The sequence below is a fragment of the Oncorhynchus nerka genome, linkage group LG28 (assembly GCF_034236695.1).
Source record: "Oncorhynchus nerka isolate Pitt River linkage group LG28, Oner_Uvic_2.0, whole genome shotgun sequence".
Taxonomy (NCBI): Eukaryota; Metazoa; Chordata; class Actinopteri; order Salmoniformes; family Salmonidae; genus Oncorhynchus; species Oncorhynchus nerka.
The window spans coordinates 68,178,380-68,200,528 of record NC_088423.1 but is presented as its reverse complement, the minus strand read 5'-3'; the positions used below and the strand labels follow the sequence as shown (position 1 = coordinate 68,200,528).

Genomic DNA, 22,149 nt, shown 5'->3' with positions numbered 1-22,149 from the left:
AGATTACTATTTGATTTGAGAAGGGCGCTCCACCCTCCCGCTTTCGCCCTATGATGTGCCGGGCCATTGCCCGGTTCAACCCGGGCCAGCGTAATATCTCTTTTTCCTTTGCTTGTGCACATGAACTCACACCCCTTTTATTTGAAAAACAGTAGTCCAGAGATACTCTGACAGTACATACCGTTACCTGGTCCCGAATCCCCCGAGCACCCATGCGTGTGGTTCTTTTCGAGGTCTCTTCACTCCCGGGTATTTTCTTGCAATTACTTGATCTTTTGGGGTCTTCTATGCAGACTAATAACGTTTACGAATGTTGAAAAAAAGAGCGAGTAAAATACTAGAAATGTTACGGTGGCTTTATGGGCATTTGAACTAAATCAAGATAATCTGGTGATATGGATTTTATTACAATAGAGAGGCTTCTGGTAACACTAACATAGTATACACTCAGTAAACAAAACATTAATCACACCTCTATTTCCATAACAGACTGACCAGGTGAAAGATATGATCCCGTATTGATTTCACTTGTTAAATCCACTTCAATCACGGCAGATGAATGGGAGGAGACAAGGTTTAATAATCCTTCTTTGACCTGAGACATGGATTGTGTATGCGTGCCATTCAGTGGGTGAATGGGCAAGGCAGATATGCCAGGCGCAACAGTGTGTCAAGAACGGCAACGCTGATGTTTTTTTTCAGACTCAACAGTTTCCAGTGTGTATCAAGAATGGTCCACCACCCAAAGGACATCCAACCAACTTGACACAACTGTGGGAAACATTGGAGTCAACATGGGCCAGGATCCCTGCCAGAATCATTGCCAGTCAGTCACATTCTCAGGTAAAGTACAGTTCACATGCACATTCCCAAGAGGTTACAGAGAACAAAATCATGGATCAAAAGGCATTCAGGGGCAAACAGAAACAATCGTTTAATTACTTGCATCAATGACCACTTATGAATGATTTATTCTTCAGTATGAAATGATAAATGAATTACCCAAGATCAGTGATATCAACAGCTTTTAATAATCCCCAGATCAGTAACACGGAATTTGAGAGAAAGCTTAGCTCGGAAAAGACTGACTCCACAGTTTACCCATTAGCATCTAAATTGCACAGTTAGCTCGGAACAGACCGACTCCACATTTTATCCATTAGCATCTAAATTGCACAGTTGTAACAATTAACTACCCAAAATATCTTAATTATGATGATCTTGAAAAACCAAACATCAGCAGCGTACATTCAATATGCCGACCTTCCATATGAAAATCACCAACTTTTAAAACACACAAAACTGATTTTATGCTTATTATTCAAAAGGAAGAACAGTTAAAATAGAAACAGTTCAAATATGTACATCTATGCCTACTGTAGTCCATTCATAATAGCAGGACAGATGTGCATTTAGTCTTCCACAGGATTCCTAATTCTAAACTGGTTTAAGTATTGCCCCCAGCTTCAAGACGTTCTTCAGGTTGATTAATAAAAATCACATGCATTAATAGCAACAGCATAATTGTAAGACAGAATGAGCACTTTGGAGACTTATGTCTGTGACAGAAATAAGGTGAACAAATCGGTTTAAGAAGCCATGAGAAGTCCTTGGCATAAGCGCTGCGTTGGTTGGCGCAGCTGTGTTCGAAGTGTGGGCGTCCATACAAGAGTCCAACAATACGAGAGAATGTGCCAAAGAAACCGTCCTGTCAAATTCATTGACAGTTTGGAGCAATAGTTCAGGTTCTCTCTTTATCAAGCAACAGCTGTCCCAAATCAAAGGGAAACATATTCCCTTTTAGGTAAAAGACAAGTCAAATTAAAAGTTGATCATTTCAAGCAATATGCCATGCTTGCAAGTCTAGGTGACCGGGTCAGCAACAGAGTCATCCAAGACAGCGAGGTTCTGGCCCAAACGGTCTCTCCCAGACCACTTCAGTCTATTCTTGCAGCTGACTGTTCATTTAAATTAGTAAACAAAACAAAAGTATCCATAATCTGTCATGAAAAAAAACAAAATGTACACTGTATAGCACTCGTACATTATATCATTGTAATCGCTAAGGAATTCTAATACCAAATAACTTATAAAACAAATATAGTTGCAATTCAACAGCTGCACAGAATGATATCATGAACTGTTTTATAGATTCAATGATACATGGTTTTAGGTCAAACTGATTCATGGAATAATCTGTAATCGTGTCTTCGGAATAGTCCATCGCCATAAGAGACGCACCTAAAACAACTTCATGATTTCAACCAGTCCTAAGAATGACATCTGTAGCACCATTGAAACAATGCGGAGGAATAAACGCTTTTGTTCAAATGTTCTATCCCAGATCCTAGAGCAAGTGGACAAGGTTTACAGAATGTCGATGGCTTGACGTCTCTTCCCATAGTCCACTGCCCGGTCTCCCTGCATGTCTCGATCTTCATCATCTGAAAGGAGATTGACGACAGAACAAAATCAGGGAGTAGTCATCTCGCTCATCACTAAATTACATTTGCTAGATAGGATTTCCTTTTTCAATCTAAAAGATTATCATTAGGAATGCTCCATGGAAGAGCAACATACTGTACATATTAGTCTGGTCCCATATTGGCCATAGAATTCCTAACACTACTTTGTTATCACAATAGCCTATTCAATGGCATTTCCAATAGCAGGGACAACAATAGCTGTTATAAATGTCAAGATCAAGTGGTTAAGTGACTAAGGAATAAGGACCTACATGGAAATCTGTTCCATTAAAAGGGTAACACACAAAACACTTAACCTGTCATGGAGAAATGAATGACAGCCGTACAATAATGATAACACAAGAACGCACATGCATTTCAAACTTCCAAGTACTACCCAAACACAGCATCTATCAATCTACTGCAGGTGTACACAGAGATGACCAGTGGGCACAAACAGGTGGTGGAGCACAGATAGTGGAGAAGCGCACGGCTGGATGAGGCATGCAGACATTGGGAGTCACAAAGAACCATAAGTCACTGAGGGGGAGAAGTGCCCCCCACCACATGTAGAGGTAGGGCTTTATTGTGGTATACAATGATGGGAGGCTTGCCCTCCAGCCTAAATGACCCACTGAACAGTCCTCAGGCTTAGACCCTGAGGGGCAGTTGGTTATGGATGTTCCTGAGACAGGAATGGTGGGTAACTCAGGGTGCTGTGAGCTCTGGCCGAGCTGGTGGTACTCAGTCTAATGCAGGGACAGCAGGAGTGGAGGGAGGGAGAAAATGGTGATACAGCTGGACTTGAAGACCCCTGGCCTGGCTCACCTTGGACGTCTTCCTCCCCACCATCACCATCCTCTTCCTCATTGTAGGCCAGCTCGGCCTGCTTGTCCGCCTCGTACTCACCCACGTTCCCATCGTCCCCATTGTAGTCCGCCAGCTTAGAGCCGTGCTGCGGATCTACAGGGGACTCGTTCTCATCAAAGAAACGGCCTGTAGAGGCAGAGAAGGGCCCCATCAGGAAGGGAGGGAAGCAAAGAGATTGTGACAGAGTCACAAGAGAAAGGTTGGAGAGAGTATGATGAAACTAAGAAACGGAGGGGATCAGATGGACTGAAGGAGGCAGTGATGGGTTGGACTGTAAAAGGTATGGGAGGGAGGCATAGTGTATATGTTTAAGGGGATTTTGGGGGGGGACAAAAGTCATTGGCAATGAAGTGATATGTGTAAAGAAACTTGGGAGGAAAACATGACGAGTATGTGTGGTGCAGAGTGTGTGAAGTAGAAGCAAGGAGAGGGGTAGCTGGCAGGGCAGCTGGTTGGGGTATTGTTTGGAGAGTAGGCAGCGAAGGGAGGGAGGGAGCAGAGCTGAAGCCAGGCAGGCAGCAGGAAGGAACACCCTGAGACCCTTGAAGTCAGGCGGCCTCTCTCACTGTGTGCACTCTGACATCTGGCCATCTCTTTCGGTCTGTGGCGACAGCACCTCTAATATGTATGACTTCATGAGCAGTGTTGAAGGTTTGTTAAAACCCTGATAGCTAGGGAAGGCAACCACTTATTGTAGACCTAAAGCAGCCTTGAGAAGGAAAACTCTAGGTAGGGCTCGGACTGTAGAGTGCGTTCAAAAATATCTTACGTATTTGTAAAGGTTATGTTGTAACCTTGACACATCTGCAAGTGAGAGAAGCTCTTCTTACTGGGACGCTGCAGCTAAAGGTCAGAGGAAAGACACAACCACAGTCTTCATGTGTCACATCTCCTGTGTACTGAGAGGTACTCAGTCTCCCCCTCCCATCCCCACCAGCCTTTGGAGGCACTCACTCTGTCTGTGACGCAGGGGCTCAGCAGGCTTGGGGTCTCTGGCATGCAGAGGTTCTATAGGGTTGGGCACCTGGGCGGGGTTAGGAGGCAGAGGCAGTTCTGCCCCTTTCCTCTGTACACCATCTGCTTTCATCACATTGGCAGGAGCTTAAAGGAGACATCGAAACAGAGGTAGCATCAATAATAACTTTTATTCCCCTGTTAGAAATATTTCACCTGAAATTTGGTCATCCCTTTTGGGCTTTTCATTTCTAATGTACAATAGGAGAGAGGTTTAGGGTGCACTCTCTCCTGTAGTATGGAACGTGCTCCTTCACAGAGAGCTAGCCTACAGTCTGAAGGAGTACGTTTCAATCTCCGGGAGAAAAGGATGAATCACCTTTAAAAAGACAGAGTTTGCCAAACAGAGAGCAGAGCACTGCGCCAACGATACGATTCCCTCCATTTTCTACACAAACAATCCATGAAAAAAAATCTGAACTGAAAACAGGAAGCCAGCATGGCTCACGTTTTATAGCAGCTTGTGTGGAGTTGGCGAGGCCAAGAGCAGCGGGGCCTCTGCTGTACAGCCATTAAGAGCCCAGGTCAGAGCAGTATTTCTCCCATCTCATCCGGTGTGAACTTAAATATATTTATTCTCTCTCTCTCTCCCTAACCTCCCCTACCTGGCCTGATGACTCCTTGCTGTCCCCAGTCCACCTGGTCATGCTGCTGCTCCAGATTCAACTGTTCTGCCTGCGGCTATGGAACCCTGACCTGTTCACCGGACGTGCTACCTTGTCCCGGACCTGCTGTTTTAGACCCTCTCTCTACCACACCTGCTGTCTCTAACTCTGAATGATCGACTATGAAAAGCCAACTGACATTTACTCTTGAGGTGCTGACCTATTGCACCCTCTACAACCACTGTGATTATTATTATATGACCCTGCTGGTCATCTATGAACATTTGAATATCTTGGCCATGTTCTGTTATAATCTCCACCCAGCACAGCCAGAAGAGGACTGGCCACCCCTCATAGCCTGGTTCCTCTCTAGGTTTCTTCCTAGGTTTTGGCCTTTCTAGGGAGTTTTTCCTAGCCACCGTGCTTCTACACCTGCATTGCTTGCTGTTTGGGGTTTTAGGCTGGGTTTCTGTACAGCACTTTGTAACATCGGCTGATGTAAAAAGGGCTTTATAAATACATTTGATTGAGTACGCAGGCCATGGCCTCAGGTCTCAAACTCAATGACAGACACACAATAACAAGTCACCACTAAAGCATTACTGCTCTAAGTAAGTGGCTTTGTCCCTGGGCAGCAAACCTAATCAAGTGAACTGAAAATGCAAATATGGAGTGTGTGGACTGTGAGTTGACATACCTCTAAGCGGTCTGTGCTGCTCTCCGAACTCATCTGCCTGGATGGCTGCCTTGTTGTCCTCATCAAAGAGGATGGGTCTGTCTGCCACCGCCTGGGGGGGCTGCTGCTGGAGGGCCCCCGCTCGTCCCTCCTTCCCCAACCCTAGGACCTTGTCCTGGATCTGGAGCACAGGCAGGTCCAGAGAGAGGTCTCGACCAGCCCCCTCACCTGCCCCTGCTCCCATACCGGCCCCCACCTCTCTTAACCCAGTATCAGGTATCTCTATGTGGTTCTGGGTGATGGCTGGCTTCTTCAGGGCTGGAGAGAATGAGAGGAGAGGACAGTTCCAGTTTAAATTTGACACCAATCTTACTGACAGAATCGTTATCAAAAGTAGAATAACCAGAGAATAAATACTCACCAAACTGCACATCATCTATTTTTCCCACTTCGCTGTCCTCAATACCAGGCATGCCAGCATCACTGCCAGGCTTGCCCATATCTTCTATCCCAGGAGGGAGAGAGAGAAGAAAGGATGGGGTGGAGGGAGAGAGGGTGGGTTAGCTCTGAAACTTTACAGAGGCAGAACGTGGCAATATGAGCTGGTTGTAATGTTACCTTTGAGGTCAGTGTCTCGGTGTGTGGCCACAGTTGGGTGCTCTCCTGCGGTCTCCACCTCAGTCCCTCCTTCTGCAGCTCCGACCTTCCTGCTATCCAGCACACTCTGCAGATGGCGGGCGGGTGGGACAGAGAAAAAGACAGAGGGGAGAGATGAATATAATCACCTTTACTATTGCTGGGTAAGTTTAAAAAAAAAGTCACAATGACTAAGTGCAGAGCTGCTGACATCCCCAGCAAAGGATAATCCACGGAGTGTATGATCTATGAACACCAGCAGGGGGTGGTAGACAACTTACATTACAGGGGAAGGAAAGGAAAGGCAGGGACACCATGACTAGGTGCTCTGACAGAGCCTCACCTTTCTCAGCTTCACCGCCTCCTCTTCCAGGGTCTTTTTAGCTTCTTCATACTCGTCCATTAGTTGTGTGATTTGACGCCCACACTGCAAGCTATCATACACACAAACAAAATTCACAGAGAGAAAAGCAACAAAGCTCGTGTCAGAATTCACACCAATGGCTACATTGGTGCGATAGTCATCATAACCTGAACTTTGCTGTGACTTTGAGAGCCTAGAGCAAAAACATGAAAGACGTGTTGAGTTCATTCTCTGTACCTCTCATACTCCAGCTTCCTCTCCAGGTTGGTGCTGTTCTTCTTCACCTCCCTCAGCTGGATCTCCTGCCTCATAAACTCCTGTTTCAGCTCCTTCAGCTGCTCTACACCCACCCAAATAACACACATTATAACCTTAGGGTTCATATTCTATGAACGAATGCATTTTCAACCATGTAGTGATATTAGGCTACAGCGTTAGTGTTGAACAATCGTTCAATAAAGAAACTAGGATGGACAACATTGCAAATCTGTATGCATTAGAGTTCACTTGGCACACGGGGGACTTGAGATAAGATGTTTTAACAGCATTAAGCAAACTGCTGTTACTGCTCCAGGCTCCATCTATGGTAATACAAGCCCATACTGCTTTCTGCTAACCTAGCCACAAGACTCCAACAGAAATGTGCCCTCTGCTGGCCAGTGTCTGCTCTTACCTTTCAGCCTCACAATCTCTGACATCTGTGCTGTGACATCACCCTGCACCTTCATCTGGAAAGGAGAAAAAGAACATCAGTCTGAGGAAAGGTCACCAGAACGCTTTGTTACCAGAACCATTTATGTTCATTGTTACGTTCCCCAGTTTCTGTGTTGTGGGTTTGCAAGTGTGGGCATTTCAGGAAATGGCTTCCTGGATTCCTGAAGCAGCTGACCCCATCGCTGATTGGAGCTCTGACCCCCCCCCCCCCCTTTCTTCAGGGGATGCAGCTGTCTCGTCAATTACCAACTCCTTCTCCAGCTTGATAAAAACCAGTGTTCCTTTGTCAGAGAAAATAGCTTATTTTTTATGTCCTGTGTTGGTTGTTGTGGCGGGCAGTAAAAGTTTTGTTGATATTATTTTGTAGCCACTCCTTCAAGAGGTATGTGTATGCCAATAGGGTGTCGAAATTTAACTTAAAGTATTCTTTCATTTGTTCCCAGGGGGGGAAGGCATCTTGGGAGTGTTTGGGCGAGAGGCCTGCGGGCATACATAACCTGTCGTATTTAATCTGTCTAGGCACACTAGGTAAGACCTGGGCGGACCACCCCCTGTATTTTGGTTAGTGCGCCAGGTGGTGCTTAAGGTTAGGTGGGAAGGCAGGTAAGGTAGGAGAGGGGACTAACTTACTTTGGTTCCGTCCAACCCCTTTTCCCCACATTACCGTGTTAAGGAATAATAAATTCCCTGTATATGGTATTTCTCGCTGCCTCCGTCGTTCTTCCCCGCACCTACGATCACATACAATTGTCACTACACGGGGAGTTGAGATGTAGCAGTGTGCTGCATTCCCTCCTCCAAGAAGCGTACGTAACACTCCTTAAGGCCAAATACAACCGGTTGAACAGGACATCTAAAGCATTACATGGCTGAACTAGCCTAACTGGAAAGATATCCTTTTTATACTATGTTCCGATGCAATAGTATTTCAAATGTCAGCTCGGCAACAGTAGAGATATCTAGCTGCATAAAGGTTCTGCTGAGTGAAAAGTCTGCTTGCAAAAGACTCCCATCTCATTCATTGCGTCTGACCAGCCGAGTGACTGGAGGACCATCTGCAGCCAGATATCGAGTCAGATTAGATGGATGAAAGATCCTAGGGGACAGCCAGGCTGAGACAGTCAGAACAGACCACAGCCTTCATAATGAAGCCTGATAGAGACCTAAGCTGAACGCATCTATGGCTCACTGTAAAATGAATATTTAAGATGTATAAATATGCTAAACATTCTTTCTGTAATAGACTATTTGCATTGCACCCCCTCCCTTCTTTTACACTGCTGCTACTATCTATGCATAGTAACTATCTACATGTACATATTACCTCGACTAACCGGTACCCCCCCCATATATAGTCTCGCTATTGTTATTTTACTGCTTCTCTTTAACTACTTGTATTTCTTATTTGTATTTTTTAAGCTGCATTGTTGGTTAGGTGCTGGTAAGGAAGCATTTCACTGTTGTGTTCAGCGCATGTGACTAACACAATTTGATTTGAAATGGTTTCTAGTGTTTCGTGACACTTGGTTGATGCCCTAAACTGGATGCTGTATGTTATGGATCAAAGTCATATCTGTTGATAGCAATTGATGACAGACTGGAGGACACGGATTACGATTGTATTCTGTAGCAGCTGACCAAGTCCATGCCTTTTGTTTTGACTTCCTAATAGCTTCTCGGGTTTACAGAACAATTGGGTCCTGTTTAGGATAAGGGCTGTCTCAGAGAAGGACCGTGAGACATTTTCTCTGCTTCTGTGTTCGAGGTGTCTTCCTGTTGCAACTTGTAATAAACTGGATTGATTTTCGATTGACTTTCTCCGACTGCCCTTTTGTGCATCGGGAAATTCATAATACACCCCCAGACCGCTTAGAGTGAAACCACCTTAGTCAGAACAATGCGCTATTGGCCCATTACACAGTATGACACACTGACTGGCTAAGGGGTTATTCAATTTACTTTCATACATGTACAAAAAGACAATTCAATCTTAAGGGTTTTTGTTGCCGCAACCAGAGGAGAGCGGCTGTGGCTTTGAGGTAGATTTAAGAAACAGCGGGAGGGGTGCAGGCGTTTGATCTCAGGAGACTGAGGGGAGGAGGTGAATGTGAAATGCAGCTGGGAGAGAAACAGGAACGAAGGCCATCCCTGGGGCACTATTTGTGCATGCTTAGAGGGACAGAGAACATGAAGTGTCTACATGTCTGGTATCTGTATCCATATGCCCACATTTGACAAATATTAGCCTACGTGACCACACACACCTGAGCTGTATACAGTTCTTTGTATTGAACATAATAGAACACTGTAAAAAGTGGCAACATTATGCTACACCAAATAAGAGTAGGTATTTGCGTTCTGTGCTCAACATAAATAAAAAGCATGCTGTATCTGGATTTATTATAAAGGCATTGTGAGCTTCATTTATGCATACATCCTGCGTTCAGTTTCATGTCTAAATTGTGCAATGGTTGTTTCAAAAGGAGACGAAATCCTCATTTGTCCAGTTTGCTTTCCTTTGTCCCGTCTCTCCCCTCCCCCTACCTTGACCACAATAAAAGACGGCTCAGCTCCCAGTGTTGCCCAGTGACCTGAAGAGGGAGCCATCATCGCAGCGCTCCTCATTGACAGTGCTTGTCGCAGAGGGGGCTGCTGCACATGCACAGCCTAATACTTGTTAGATGTGGCACATCACATTTGCAATAACCATCTTTTTGAATACACCAAAGTATATCTAATTGAAAGCTGTCCAAAAATCCAGCACAGGCCTTATAGGTCCAGTCATGTCCGTGGCTGAGAGGCCGCAGACGAAGTGAGAATTTGTCAGACGAGAGAGAGTTCTGTCCTCCTGAGCCCGACTGATCCAGACAGGCCCCCTCTCTGCCCTCCACCCAATTATGCCATCTCTTATCTGGGGTCTGACTAAGTCTCTGCAGCCCAGCCAAACATAACCACTCAGAATGAGCAAAACTGTCACCAGTGTAAGGACAGGAGATCCCAGCTGCTAGAAACACTGGCAAAGGACCATCAAACCTAGGAGCTTCATAGACCTACTGTATTCTACACCCTCAATGCATGAAATGAACATCAAAAAGACAAAAACATCAAACCCAGCCCGGAGAAACCAAATCGATTTGAGCATGGTGCAGACACCAAGGGGATGCCTGGTTGGGATTACCCTTCCCAGGTAGCAAGTAACCACATGTGCAATCCAATACTAGTCTCTCCCAAAGCTGATTCTCTCTGATAGCTCCATTGACCCAGTCACTAAACATTTTATAGCGGTGTGGCATAGTGGCTGAAGGAACTGTTATTTATAGGCTAGTGAGGGAATAGTATCCAGTCAGGCAACCCTATATGACTGTCCCAGAAACAAACTCCTCCACCACAAATGAGATTCACGTCCCCATCAGTTGTCACTAGCCATCAATCAAATCACAGGGGTGGATTCTCCAGGGAGATCCAAGAGCTTGAATCAAATCCACAGAGAGGGAGGGAGGGAGGGAAAGAGGGGCTCAGAACTTTAATGAGGCAGAATGCACAGAAGAGGAGTGTCAGTAATTACAGCATCAATGTCAGCCATTGTGGAGATAAAAGCTTCATGCTGTCACCTTCCTTGAAGAGAAAGACACTGAGTGGTTCACAGTCTCTCCACCAAATCTGCTGTGTGGAAAATAACAGTACTCTTTCTAGGCACAAAGCACACTGCAGATGTGGAGACCGAAACATTAAAGCAAAACACCTCAAAGACATTTATATTGTGTTGCTTCTCTATCCTTCAGCAGTACGAACATGAGAGGAGTATTGGCCTAACTAGGCTATGCTAATACAGCTTGATTACTACTACCACCACCACCACCGTAACTCAAATCCCATTCCTGATATGGTGTGTGACTGACAGTTGCTAACACACTGTCCTAGTAGTAGAGTTGACAGAGGGGTGGAACACCTGCACAGCAGGAACAGAGAAGTACAGGATGCTGGTTAGGGTTGGGCGATATTACGACAGCATCATCGATCGACGACATCATGATATGACAGACAAACTATCTAGGCTAAACTATTAGTCACATGCACAGATGTAACCGCAGGGTAAAGTGAAATTCTTATGCTCTGAATGAGACAATATCTGCCTATTTCATTAAATGTTAGTGTCTTCAGAAAGTATTCACACCACTTGACTTTTTCCACATTTTGTTGTGTTATAGCCTGATTTTTAAATGGATTATATTTCGATTTTGTGTCACTGGCCTACACACAATATCAGTCGTTTTATGTTGACTTTTTTTATTAATTAAAAATGAAAAGCTGAAATGTCTTGAGTCAAGAGTTCAACCCCTTTGTTATGGCAAGCCTACATAAATTCAGGAGTAAAAAACAAGTCAGATAACTGGCATGGACACTTGTGTGGAATAATAGTGTTTACTAGGATTTTGAAATAACTACCTTATGTCTATACTCCACACATACAAATAATTGTAAGGTCCCTCAACCGAGTAGTGCATTTCAAACAAGGGCACCCATTGGTAGATGGGTGAAAATATCCCTTTGAGCATGGTGAAGTGATTAATTACACTTTGGATGGTGCATCAATACACCCAGTCACTACAAAGATACAGGCGTCCTTCCTAACTCAGTTGCCGAAGAGGAAGGAAACCACTCAGAGATTTCACCATGAGTCCAATGGTGACTTTAAAACAGTTTGAGTTTAATGGCTGTGATAGGAGAAACTGAAGATGGATCAACAACATTGTAGTTACTCCACAATACTAACCTAAATGACAGATTGAAAAGAAGGAAGACTGTACAGAATACAAATATTCCAGAACAGTAAGGCACTAAAGTAAAATTGCATAAAAATGTGCCAATTTATTTTTACTTTATGTAAGGAATGCAAAGTGTTGTTGGATTTGCCCCAAACATATCACTGTGTGCCACTTCATATTTTCAAGCATGGTGGTGGCTGCATCATGTTATGGGTATGTTTGTCATCGGCAATGGCTAGGGAGTTTAAGGATCAAAAGAAACTGAATAGACTTAAAAATGTCTGTCTAGCAATGATCAACAACCAACTTGACAGAGCTTGAAGAATAAATTGTGCAAATATACTACGATCCAGGTGTGCAAAGCTCTAAGAGACATACCCAGAAAGACTCACAGTTGTAATCACTGCCAAAAGTGATCCTAACATGTACGGACTCAGGGGGTTGAATACTTATCAAGTCAAGGTAAGTATTCATTAATGTTAGAATTTTTATTCCACTTTGACTGAGTATTTTTGTGTAGATCGTAAACAAAACAAAAAAGACAATTAAATCCATTTTAATCCCACTTTATAACAACAAAATGTGGAAAAAGTCAAGGGGAGTGAATACTTTCTGAAAACACTGTATGGGCAAAGCACCCCATTGTGGCATCATGACTTCACATTTACTGTAAACAATGTCACTTTTCACACAAATCAGCTACTTTGACCACTTTACCAATAAATTTGACAAAATGTTATAGGGTATGACAGCTTTGTCTACTTCTCTGCTACTCAAATCTGGAACATAAATATCTTGTAGAGATTAAACAATACAGCTGTTTTAGTATCTGCATCAGCAACTTTTTGTGTGTGTGTCTGTAAATATATATTTAAAAAAAAAAATTAAACAAAATGTGGTTGAGACAACTTTTCCTAACAAGTTAGACAATGTTAGAGGATATGACATCTTGGTCTACCTCTGCTATTCAAATCTGGAATCAGAACAAAAATATATTGTACATATCTAATGATACAGATGTTTTAGTATCAACATCAACTTTTTGTATCATTTTTTAAAACTGCAGTTTTGACCTCTTTCCGAACTGACAAAAAGTTAGAGGGTATGAAATCTTCCTCCACTTCTCTGCTATTCAAATCTGGAAATAAGAACAGAAATTAGAGATCGACCGACTGATTTTTCAACGCAGAGACCGATTATTGGAGGACCAAAAAAAGCCGATACCGATTAATATGCCGATACATAGATAGATATCTATGTGTAATAATGACAATAACAATCATACTGAATGGACCCTTATTTTATCTTAATATAATACATACAATCTCTTTAGTCTCAAATATATAATGAAAAATGTTTAAATAATACAAAAACAGTGTTGGAGAATTAAGTAAAAGTGCAATATGTGCCATGTAAAAAAAGCTAACATTTAAGTTCCTTGCTCAGATTCATATGTTTGAATGAATGCTTACGAGCCTGCTGCTGCCTACCACCGCTCAGTCAGACTGCTCTATCAAATCATAGACTTAATTATAATAAACACAGAAATACAAGCCTTTGGTCATTAATATGGTCAAATCCGGGAACTATAATTTCGAAAACAAAACGTTTATTCTTTCAGTGAAATACGGAACCATTCCATATCGACAAAGGGTGGCATCCATCAGTCTAAATATTCCTGTTACATTGCACAACCTTCAATGTTATGTCATAATTATGTACAATTCAGGCAAATTAATTACAATCTTCGTTAGGAAGAAACACAGTTAGCAACGAGCCAGCCGGCCCAAACTGTTGCATATACCCTGACTCTGCTTGCACTGAACGCAAGAGAAGTGACAATTTTCCCAGTTAATATTGCCTGCTAACATGCATTTATTTTAAGTAAATATGCAGGTTTAAAAAATATATACATTTACATTTAAGTCATTTAGCAGACGCTCTTATCCAGAGCGACTTACAAATTGGTGCTTTCACCTTATGACATCCAGTGGAACAGCCACTTTACAATAGTGCTAGCTAGCATTAAAGGATTACTTTATCCTATCCTAGGTATTCCTTAAAGAGGTGGGGTTTCAGGTGTCTCCGGAAGGTGGTGATTGACTCCGCTGTCCTGGCGTCGTGAGGGAGTTTGTTCCACCATTGGGGGGCCAGAGCAGCGAACAGTTTTGACTGGGCTGAGCGGGAACTGTACTTCCTCAGTGGTAGGGAGGCGAGCAGGCCAGAGGTGGATGAACGCAGTGCCCTTGTTTGGGTGTAGGGCCTGATCAGAGCCTGGAGGTACTGAGGTGCCGTTCCCCTCACAGCTCCGTAGGCAAGCACCATGGTCTTGTAGCGGATGCGAGCTTCAACTGGAAGCCAGTGGAGAGAGCGGAGGAGCGGGGTGACGTGAGAGAACTTGGGAAGGTTGAACACCAGACGGGCTGCGGCGTTCTGGATGAGTTGTAGGGGTTTAATGGCACAGGCAGGGAGCCCAGCCAACAGCGAGTTGCAGTAATCCAGACGGGAGATGACAAGTGCCTGGATTAGGACCTGCGCCGCTTCTGTGTACTGATTTTAAGAAAGGTTGATGTTTATGGTTATTTACAGTTGTGCAACGACTGTGCTTTTTTGCAAATGCGCTTTTGTTAAACCACCCTCCCGTTTGGCAAAGTTGAAGTAGGCTGTGATTCAATGATAAATTAACAGGCGCCACATTGATTATATGCAACGCAGGACAAGCTAGTTAACTGCTGTTTGAATGAATGTTTACGCGCCTGCTTCTGCCGATCACCGCTCAGTCAGATACTTAGATACTTGTATGCTCAGTCACATTATACGCAACGCAGGACACGCTAGATAATATCTAGTAATATCATCAACCGTGTGTAGTTAACTAGTGATTAAATGAAGATTTTTTTTTTATAAGATAAGTTTAATGCTAGCTAGCAACTTACCTTGGCTCATTGCAGCTACAAGGTCCTTTTGACGCTGCACTCGCGTAACAGGTGGTTAGCCTGCCAAGCAGTTTCCTCATGGATTGCAATGTAAATCGGCCATAATTGGCATCCAAAAAGGCCGATTAAGGATTGTTATGAAAACTTGAAAAATCGGCACTAATTAAATCAGCCATGTCGATTAGTCGGCCGACCTCTAATAGAAATATCTACTACCAATCAAGAGGTATAGCCATCTTAGTAACAAACTAATTGAGCTAACTTTCTACTGTTGAATTAACTGCCATGAAACTTTTCAGAACATTCAAATTATAACAATGGTGGAGCACAGTCTAAGCATGAGAAAATGATTGTTTCTCAATATGCATGCTACCGTGCGCCACACTCAAGTGCATTCTCTCAGGATGTTCTCTTAAGTACATTCTTAAGTAATCCTTCTCACCCCCCTTAAAAGATTTAGATGCACTATTGTAAAGTGGCTGTTCCACTAGATGTCATAAGGTGAACGCACCAATTTGTAAGTCGCTCTGGATAAGAGCGTCTGCTAAATGACTTAAATGTAAATGTAAATGTTGTGAGGACACGTGTGGAGAACGCATAAAACATTACATTTGAGAAGCACTCAATGCACCTCCACTGAACCTTCTTCCAGCCAAGACAATGGAACAATAGAAACTAAACAAGATACATACCCAAAGCAAACCTTTTACGTATCAGCTAGTTATACGTGAATCATAATAAATCTAGCCAGCTAGTTCAACAGGCAACATGACTTAAAACTATGTTATGCAAGGTAGATGTAAAATCTTTGTAGGTAGCTAGCTAGCTAACAATTCTTTGTGGCTATCTGGCTAGCTAACAGTAGTAGCTAGCCAGTTAGTAAGTCAATGGGGCTATGGGCTTGCAATCTACACATACTACAGTGGGTATTGTAGGCAGGTAATCATACCAAAATTAACACAGCATGTACACTGCTCAAAAAAATAAAGGGAACACTAAAATAACATCCTAGATCTGAATGAAAGAAATAGTCTTATTAAATACTTTTTTATTTACATAGTTGAATGTGCTGACAACAAAATCACACAAAAATTATCAATGGAAATCAAATGTATCAACCCATGGAGGTCTGGATTTGGAGTCACACTCAAAATTAAAGTGGAAGACCACACTACAGGCTGATCCAACTTTGATGTAATGTCCTTAAAACAAGTCAAAATGAGGCTCAGTAGTGTGTGTGGCCTCCACGTGCCTGTATGACCTCCCTACAACGCCTGGGCATGCTCATGATGAGGTGGCGGATGGTCTCCTGAGGGATCTCCTCTCAGACCTGGACTAAAGCATCCGCCAACTCCTGGACAGTCTGTGGTGCAACGTGACGTTGGTGGATTGAGCGAGACATGATGTCCCAGATGTGCTCAATTGGATTCAGGTCTGGGGAACGGGCGGTCCATAGCATCAAGGCTTTCCTCTTGCAGGAACTGCTGACACACTCCAGCCACATGAGGTCTAGCATTGTCTTGCATTAGAAGGAACCCAGGGCCAACCGCACCAGCATATGGTCTCACAAGGGGTCTGAGGATCTCATCTCGGTACCTAATGGCAGTCAGGCTACCTCTGGCGAGCACATGGGAATGCCACCCCACACCATGACTGACCCACCGCCAAACCGGTCATGCTGGAGGATGTTGCAGGCAGCAGAATGTTCTCCACGGTGTCTCCAGACTCTGTCACATGTGCTCAGTGTGAACCTGCTTTCATCTGTGAAGAGCACAGGGAGCCAGGGGCAAATTTGCCAATCTTGGTGTTCTCTGGCAAATGCCAAATGTCCTGCACGGTGTTGGGCTCAACCCCCACCTGTGGACGTTGGGCCCTCATACCACCCTCATGGAGTCTGTTTCTGACCGTTTGAGCAGACACATGCACATTTGTGGCCTGCTGGAGGTCATTTTGCAGGGCTCTGGCAGTGCTCCTCCTGCTCCTCCTTGCACAAAGGCCAAGGTAGCAGTCCTGCTGCTGGGTTGTTGCCCTCCTACGGCCTCCTCCACGTCTCCTGATGTGATGATGCCTGTCTCCTTGTAGCATCTCCATGCTCTGGACACTGCGCTGACAGACACAGCAAACCTTCTTGCAAACCTTACCACAGCTCGCATTGATGTGCCATCCTGGATGAGCTGCACTACCTGAGCCACTTGTGTGGGTTGTAGACTCCGTCTCATGCTACCACTAGCAAAAGTGACCAAAACATCAGCCAGGAAGCATAGGAACTGAGAAGTGGTCTGTGGTCACCACCTGCAGAACCACTCCTTTATTGGGGGTGTCTTGCCAATTGCCTATAATTTCCACCTGTTGTCTATTCCATTTGCACTACAGCATGTGAAATTTATTGTCAATCAGTGTTGCTTCCTAAGTGGACAGTATGATTTCACAGAAGTGTGATTGACTTGGAGTTACATTGTGTTGTTGAAGTGTTCCCTTTATTTTTTTGAGCAGTGTATTTATTAACATATCAAGATAAATATATTAAAAATAGTCAGGCAACATATAAGACGTGAATAAGCAACATTTCATTCTGAAGTCAGAGTGCATTTTCTCTCGCTTCAGCACAAATAACGACCACCATTAATTTCAAGAAATGTTGCATAATTGTTTTACGTGGTTGCGTCACATTTGTGCATTCTTTCCGTTGAAGATTGCGTCGATGCATGCTTAAAAATATGTACAAACGGAGTATGCATTCGAAAAGTGCTCCGTTTCACATACATTGATTTGGACTCATACTCTGACCCTCCCGTGCTCGGAGCATGGAGGTATGCATTTTGAGAAACACCCAATGAGCAAATGTGACTTTTGACAAATCAGCTACCTTGACCACTTTTCCCAACAACGCAACATAGATCAAAAGTTAAAGGGTATGACACCCTGGTCTACTTCTCCGATATTCAAATCTGAAATCAAAACAGCAATAACTACAACCAATCACAAAATAAGCCAGTATAGTGTAGAGAACCATTGTACCATCTAAACTGCTGTGAAATACAATATTTTTGGTTATGGAAAATGTATTTTCAGCTGGTGTACAAAACCGAAAGTAAAAGATGCAAAATAACTTAACTTAAGAATGGGAACCATAGCAATAGTGCACATAGAACCGATCTACCACTTCTTAAACTTGTTTTAATGACAAATCTATAACTAATTTCTATGTGAATTTGGTCAGGGTCACCCAAAAAGTTACATATTGCAGCTTTACATTTATTTTAAACTTCAACAATGCATCCTTGTTTTTTTGTACTCTATTATTACAGTTTGCATATACACTGTGGTATTGTAGTAAGACAGCAGAAAAAAAGTGCAGTAGGCTAGTCAGTATAGTTATTTGTGATGAAATATGGGATCTAACTGCCTCACAATCCAAAGTAATAAGGTTGATAGTTGATAGTTTAGTCTATCAAAGCAAGACCAATTATTTTACAAAATGTAACTTTGAATATATATTTAACTGCTTTGGCTTAAGTAAAACATTTAAAACTTCCTCCACAAAAATACTTGTAAAGAGTTAAAGCAAGTCCCACCAATTTATCTAGTTAATTTTTCTATTATTTTATGAGGGAAATAAAGCAATTATTAATCAATTCTGAAGACTGTAGACTGCTTCTATCCAGCCCATGATGTAGGCCTATAACCTAGCACACTATGGTAAGACAGCCCGTTCCTCATCAGACAGTCACTGCTGCTCCATCATGTGTTCGCCACACAGACAGACACAAACAAACCTGCTCTGCCCTTCCACCAGAAAGGAATATTAGAAAAGATTTGCCATTGCCTGCACTTAGCCTTTGTCCAGGCTTTTAACATTATATTTCATCATGATTCATCCAGTTGCATTCAATTTCACGACAGAGCCCAACTGTCGTTTAAAAAAATAATAATATGGGGGAGGGCGCAATAGAGGCACGTTTTATGGGTACATAATCACAATTGGACTAAGGATGACACTGACCAAACCCTAACACTGGTAACATCAGAAAATTAGATCCTGATACGGGACAAAGAGTAGATTAACGCTGGGGAAAATCTGGGATTGGCTTTACACTACGACATCCTTCATGTTGAACAGAGGATTTGCACTGTTGGACACCATTAACATTCAGGAAATGAGCTGTAATTAAAATATACAATCCGGTTTGGGCATGGCTAGCCCACACAATCCGAAGAGCAAACATCCGTGTGGGTACGGCAGAATGCTAATGAAAGCTAGGCCCTCCCCCTCAGCTGTTCCACGCCTCCTATGCAATCTGGTGAAGCACGTAAGCATACATTGAGGCTGTTGGGACAGGGGGGGGAGCTGACGGTAGTAAGGGTAAAAAGAGGCTGGTCCCCAGCACTGGGAACACAGATGGGCCCTTGCAGAGGGGACCCAGCTGGGACTCATAACCCCCATGTCTGCAGGGAGGGAAACTACCTCATGTAAAATGACTAATATAAGTGCACATTTGTGCACACCAATAAACAATGTGCAAACTGCAATGCCAGGTTTTGTGATGGGGGGAAAATGAGTTAAGCTGTTACATGATATGGCTTTTGAAACACACCTTTGATATTCAAAGATTGATGGGTATCACAGCTGAAGTAGATAAACTAAAATACTGTTGATGAATTTAACCTACATTTAACATTACATCAAGACTCATTCCATGAACGAGGAAGTCAATAAAAAAAGGTGTCACTTAGGTACACGTCAACCCACTTTCAACTGCTCAGTCTTTACCCATGTTGGTAGGTGTCACTAGGTTGACATCATTGGTTTTGCCCTCCACTGTAATACAACAATAGGATGCAGGTGCAAGGCTGCTTTCCACCTGTCAAACCTATGCAGTTAGTTAATAAGCCTGAGATCTGCAGGAACTATGAATCATAGGTACTACGGATGGATTAAGTGATCTAGTATCGAGTCCTACCCACCTTTTCATCCGTACACTTTTTGACGAGAGCTTCGCGAGCTTGCAGCTTGCCCTCCAGCATGCTGTTATCTCCGTCCTTCTGATCGATATGTTTCCTGTGCGTGTCTACCTGCACCATCAGCTCCGAGTTGCGCTTCTCCAGTCGACTGCGCGCCGCGTCGGTCCGCTTCACCTGTGTCTGCACCTCCGCCAACTCGTCCAATAGGTGCCCTTGCTTGTTGGACACAGTCCAGTAGTTGAAAGACAGTATGGCAATGATCACCATCAGCGCGATCAGGATGAAGGAAGGGAGACGGCCTCCTCGTCGGTTTGCGCCAAAGCCAACCATTTCAGAATGTATTCGATAATTGATCTAGAAAACTAAAAAAGCCGATGCTTCCCCTGGTTAACAAATTGGGTAGGTGACATGTCGTTCAATTACGGCAAAAATACAGCCACTGAAAAAGTCTATAAAGAAAGCATTTTTAGCAAACCCCAAACGAGTTTCTTGCATTAAGTTAGCTTCGGGGAATAGTTATTCACGCGTCTTCCCTCTTCCGCACAGTTGTCGCCTGTCTTGTTTGCATTCATCTAACGACGCTGTCAGTGGATGAAATGCATCTGCAGCGACGTGGCCTAAATGCAACAGCAAACGTGGACAAACACTAGCCAAGCATGCAAGTTGACAAATTATTTAGCTATCTAACGAGTCCAGTGTCATTATCTGAGCGATTCTAGTGGGCCCTGAATCGTTTCAAGATAGATAGAAAAAGTGTATTTATCCACCAAATCGTAAACCTACAGTAGTTAGCTAACGCGTTAGCAACCTGACTGCGCTAACACAGATGAACCAAAACTGGTTTGGCTAGTTGCTTGCACTGAAAGTGCTAGTCAGACACACTACAAAGCAACTATCGCCATCCTAATGATACATCTTGATTATGGATCTTAATTATGTATATATAAAATACTGTATTCAAACGTTAATCTAGCGATATCCAATGCAATTCAACGTAGTTGCTACGCGTTAACTGCTAATCCTAGGCGCTACTACGCCAGATAACGTATTGGTACCCTATATATAGGCTTTCTTTGTCGCTAGCTACTAGACCCATTGAAATAAGGTTACACGTGGTAAACGCTTATTTTACCGACAGATAACAATTTCCATTATTAGCTGGTTAGTTTGCTGTCAGATTCCCAATCCGATCAATTTTGTTTTACCCCTGTCCCCTAAAGATAGTCCCCAGTCTTGAGCCCGTCTTGTCTGTTGATATGGTTACTTTAGCTACTTCCACCTTGGCTTGGCTGGCATATCCTCTGTTGGTGCCTCTTGACTCGTGGATGCGAAACGCAAGCGACGTTGGATACAGTGATTAGCTATGTCGTTATAAAGGTTAGACAGTTAACGTTACATTGACAACTGCCTAACTAATGTAGACACACAATACAGGCTAGTTGGTCAAACCACCAATTTCAGATTTCTGAAGTGTAGCCAAGGCATGCAAGGTGCGTGGTTAGGTTAAAGTGACAGTACAATTATCCAATCATGACATACGTCTTGCAATAAAGAACACATTCTATTGGGTAGTTCTTGCACGTTTGGAAGCACATTGGATGAGAGAAAAATGACATGGACGGGGTTTTACAGATCATGAAGGGGTGTTGGATTCTGATTTCTAACGCGCTGAAGTTCCGTGTTCGTAGGCAATGCAGAACACAGTGGACAGAAATATGATATGATTCAGGATCATCAAGTTAAATGTATCAAAACGGCTGGTGTCTGACTCTGGTGGAAACGTGTGTGTGTGAAGGGACGGTTTTCCAGGCATAAGCGAAATAAGTGGTCACTTAAGGGGCCCCAACCAATTATATATATATATATATGTGACAAAACAAGCTATGTCTAGTGTAGAGAATCATTGTACCCTCTAAACCGCTGTGCAATATCTTTTCAGTTACCAAAAATACTGTCTTTTCAGCTGTTTGAAGGTGTTGTACAAAACCGGAAGGAAACGATGCAAATACCAAATTTAAGCACGGGACAAATAGAAATAGCGCACATAGAACAGATCTACCGCTTCTTAGACTTGCTTTCAATGTGAATGACAAGCTATGTCTAGTGTAGAGAGTCATTGCTTTCAATGTGAATCCACATTT

The 22,149-nt window shown here is 43.3% G+C and overlaps 1 protein-coding gene across 4 annotated transcripts; it reads right to left on the bottom strand.

Moving 5' to 3' along the window:
* Positions 1 to 1,008: 1,008 nt before the first annotated feature.
* On the bottom strand, positions 1,009 to 21,501 carry LOC115113598 (protein GOLM2-like). 4 transcript variants are annotated; one of them, XM_029641398.2, is made up of 10 exons: positions 20,012 to 21,501; positions 7,304 to 7,358; positions 6,868 to 6,970; positions 6,610 to 6,700; positions 6,249 to 6,354; positions 6,052 to 6,135; positions 5,652 to 5,948; positions 4,290 to 4,436; positions 3,294 to 3,461; positions 1,009 to 2,444 (listed from the first exon to the last, which is right to left on the bottom strand). In XM_029641398.2, the coding sequence occupies exons 1-10, from the start codon at positions 20,336 to 20,338 to the stop codon at positions 2,368 to 2,370; spliced, it is 1,455 nt and encodes a 484-aa protein (XP_029497258.1). In that variant the 5' UTR covers positions 20,339 to 21,501; the 3' UTR covers positions 1,009 to 2,367. The 4 variants fall into 4 exon arrangements, with proteins under 4 accessions (XP_029497258.1, XP_029497259.1, XP_029497261.1 ...); XM_029641399.2 differs by having other exon boundaries at positions 6,052 to 6,132; XM_029641401.2 differs by lacking the exon at positions 3,294 to 3,461 and having other exon boundaries at positions 20,012 to 21,499.
* Positions 21,502 to 22,149: the final 648 nt, after the last annotated feature.

Coding starts and splice junctions, on each gene's coding strand:
- LOC115113598 (XM_029641398.2), bottom strand. CDS start 20,338: ATGGTTGGCTTTGGCGCAAACCGACGAGGAGGCCGTCTCCCTTCCTTC. Junction 5,949..6,051: donor AATAGATGATGTGCAGTTTG/GTGAGTATTTAT, acceptor CATTCTCTCCAG/CCCTGAAGAAGCCAGCCATC. Junction 3,462..4,289: donor GCCCCTGCGTCACAGACAGA/GTGAGTGCCTCC, acceptor CTGCCTCTACAG/GCCGTTTCTTTGATGAGAAC.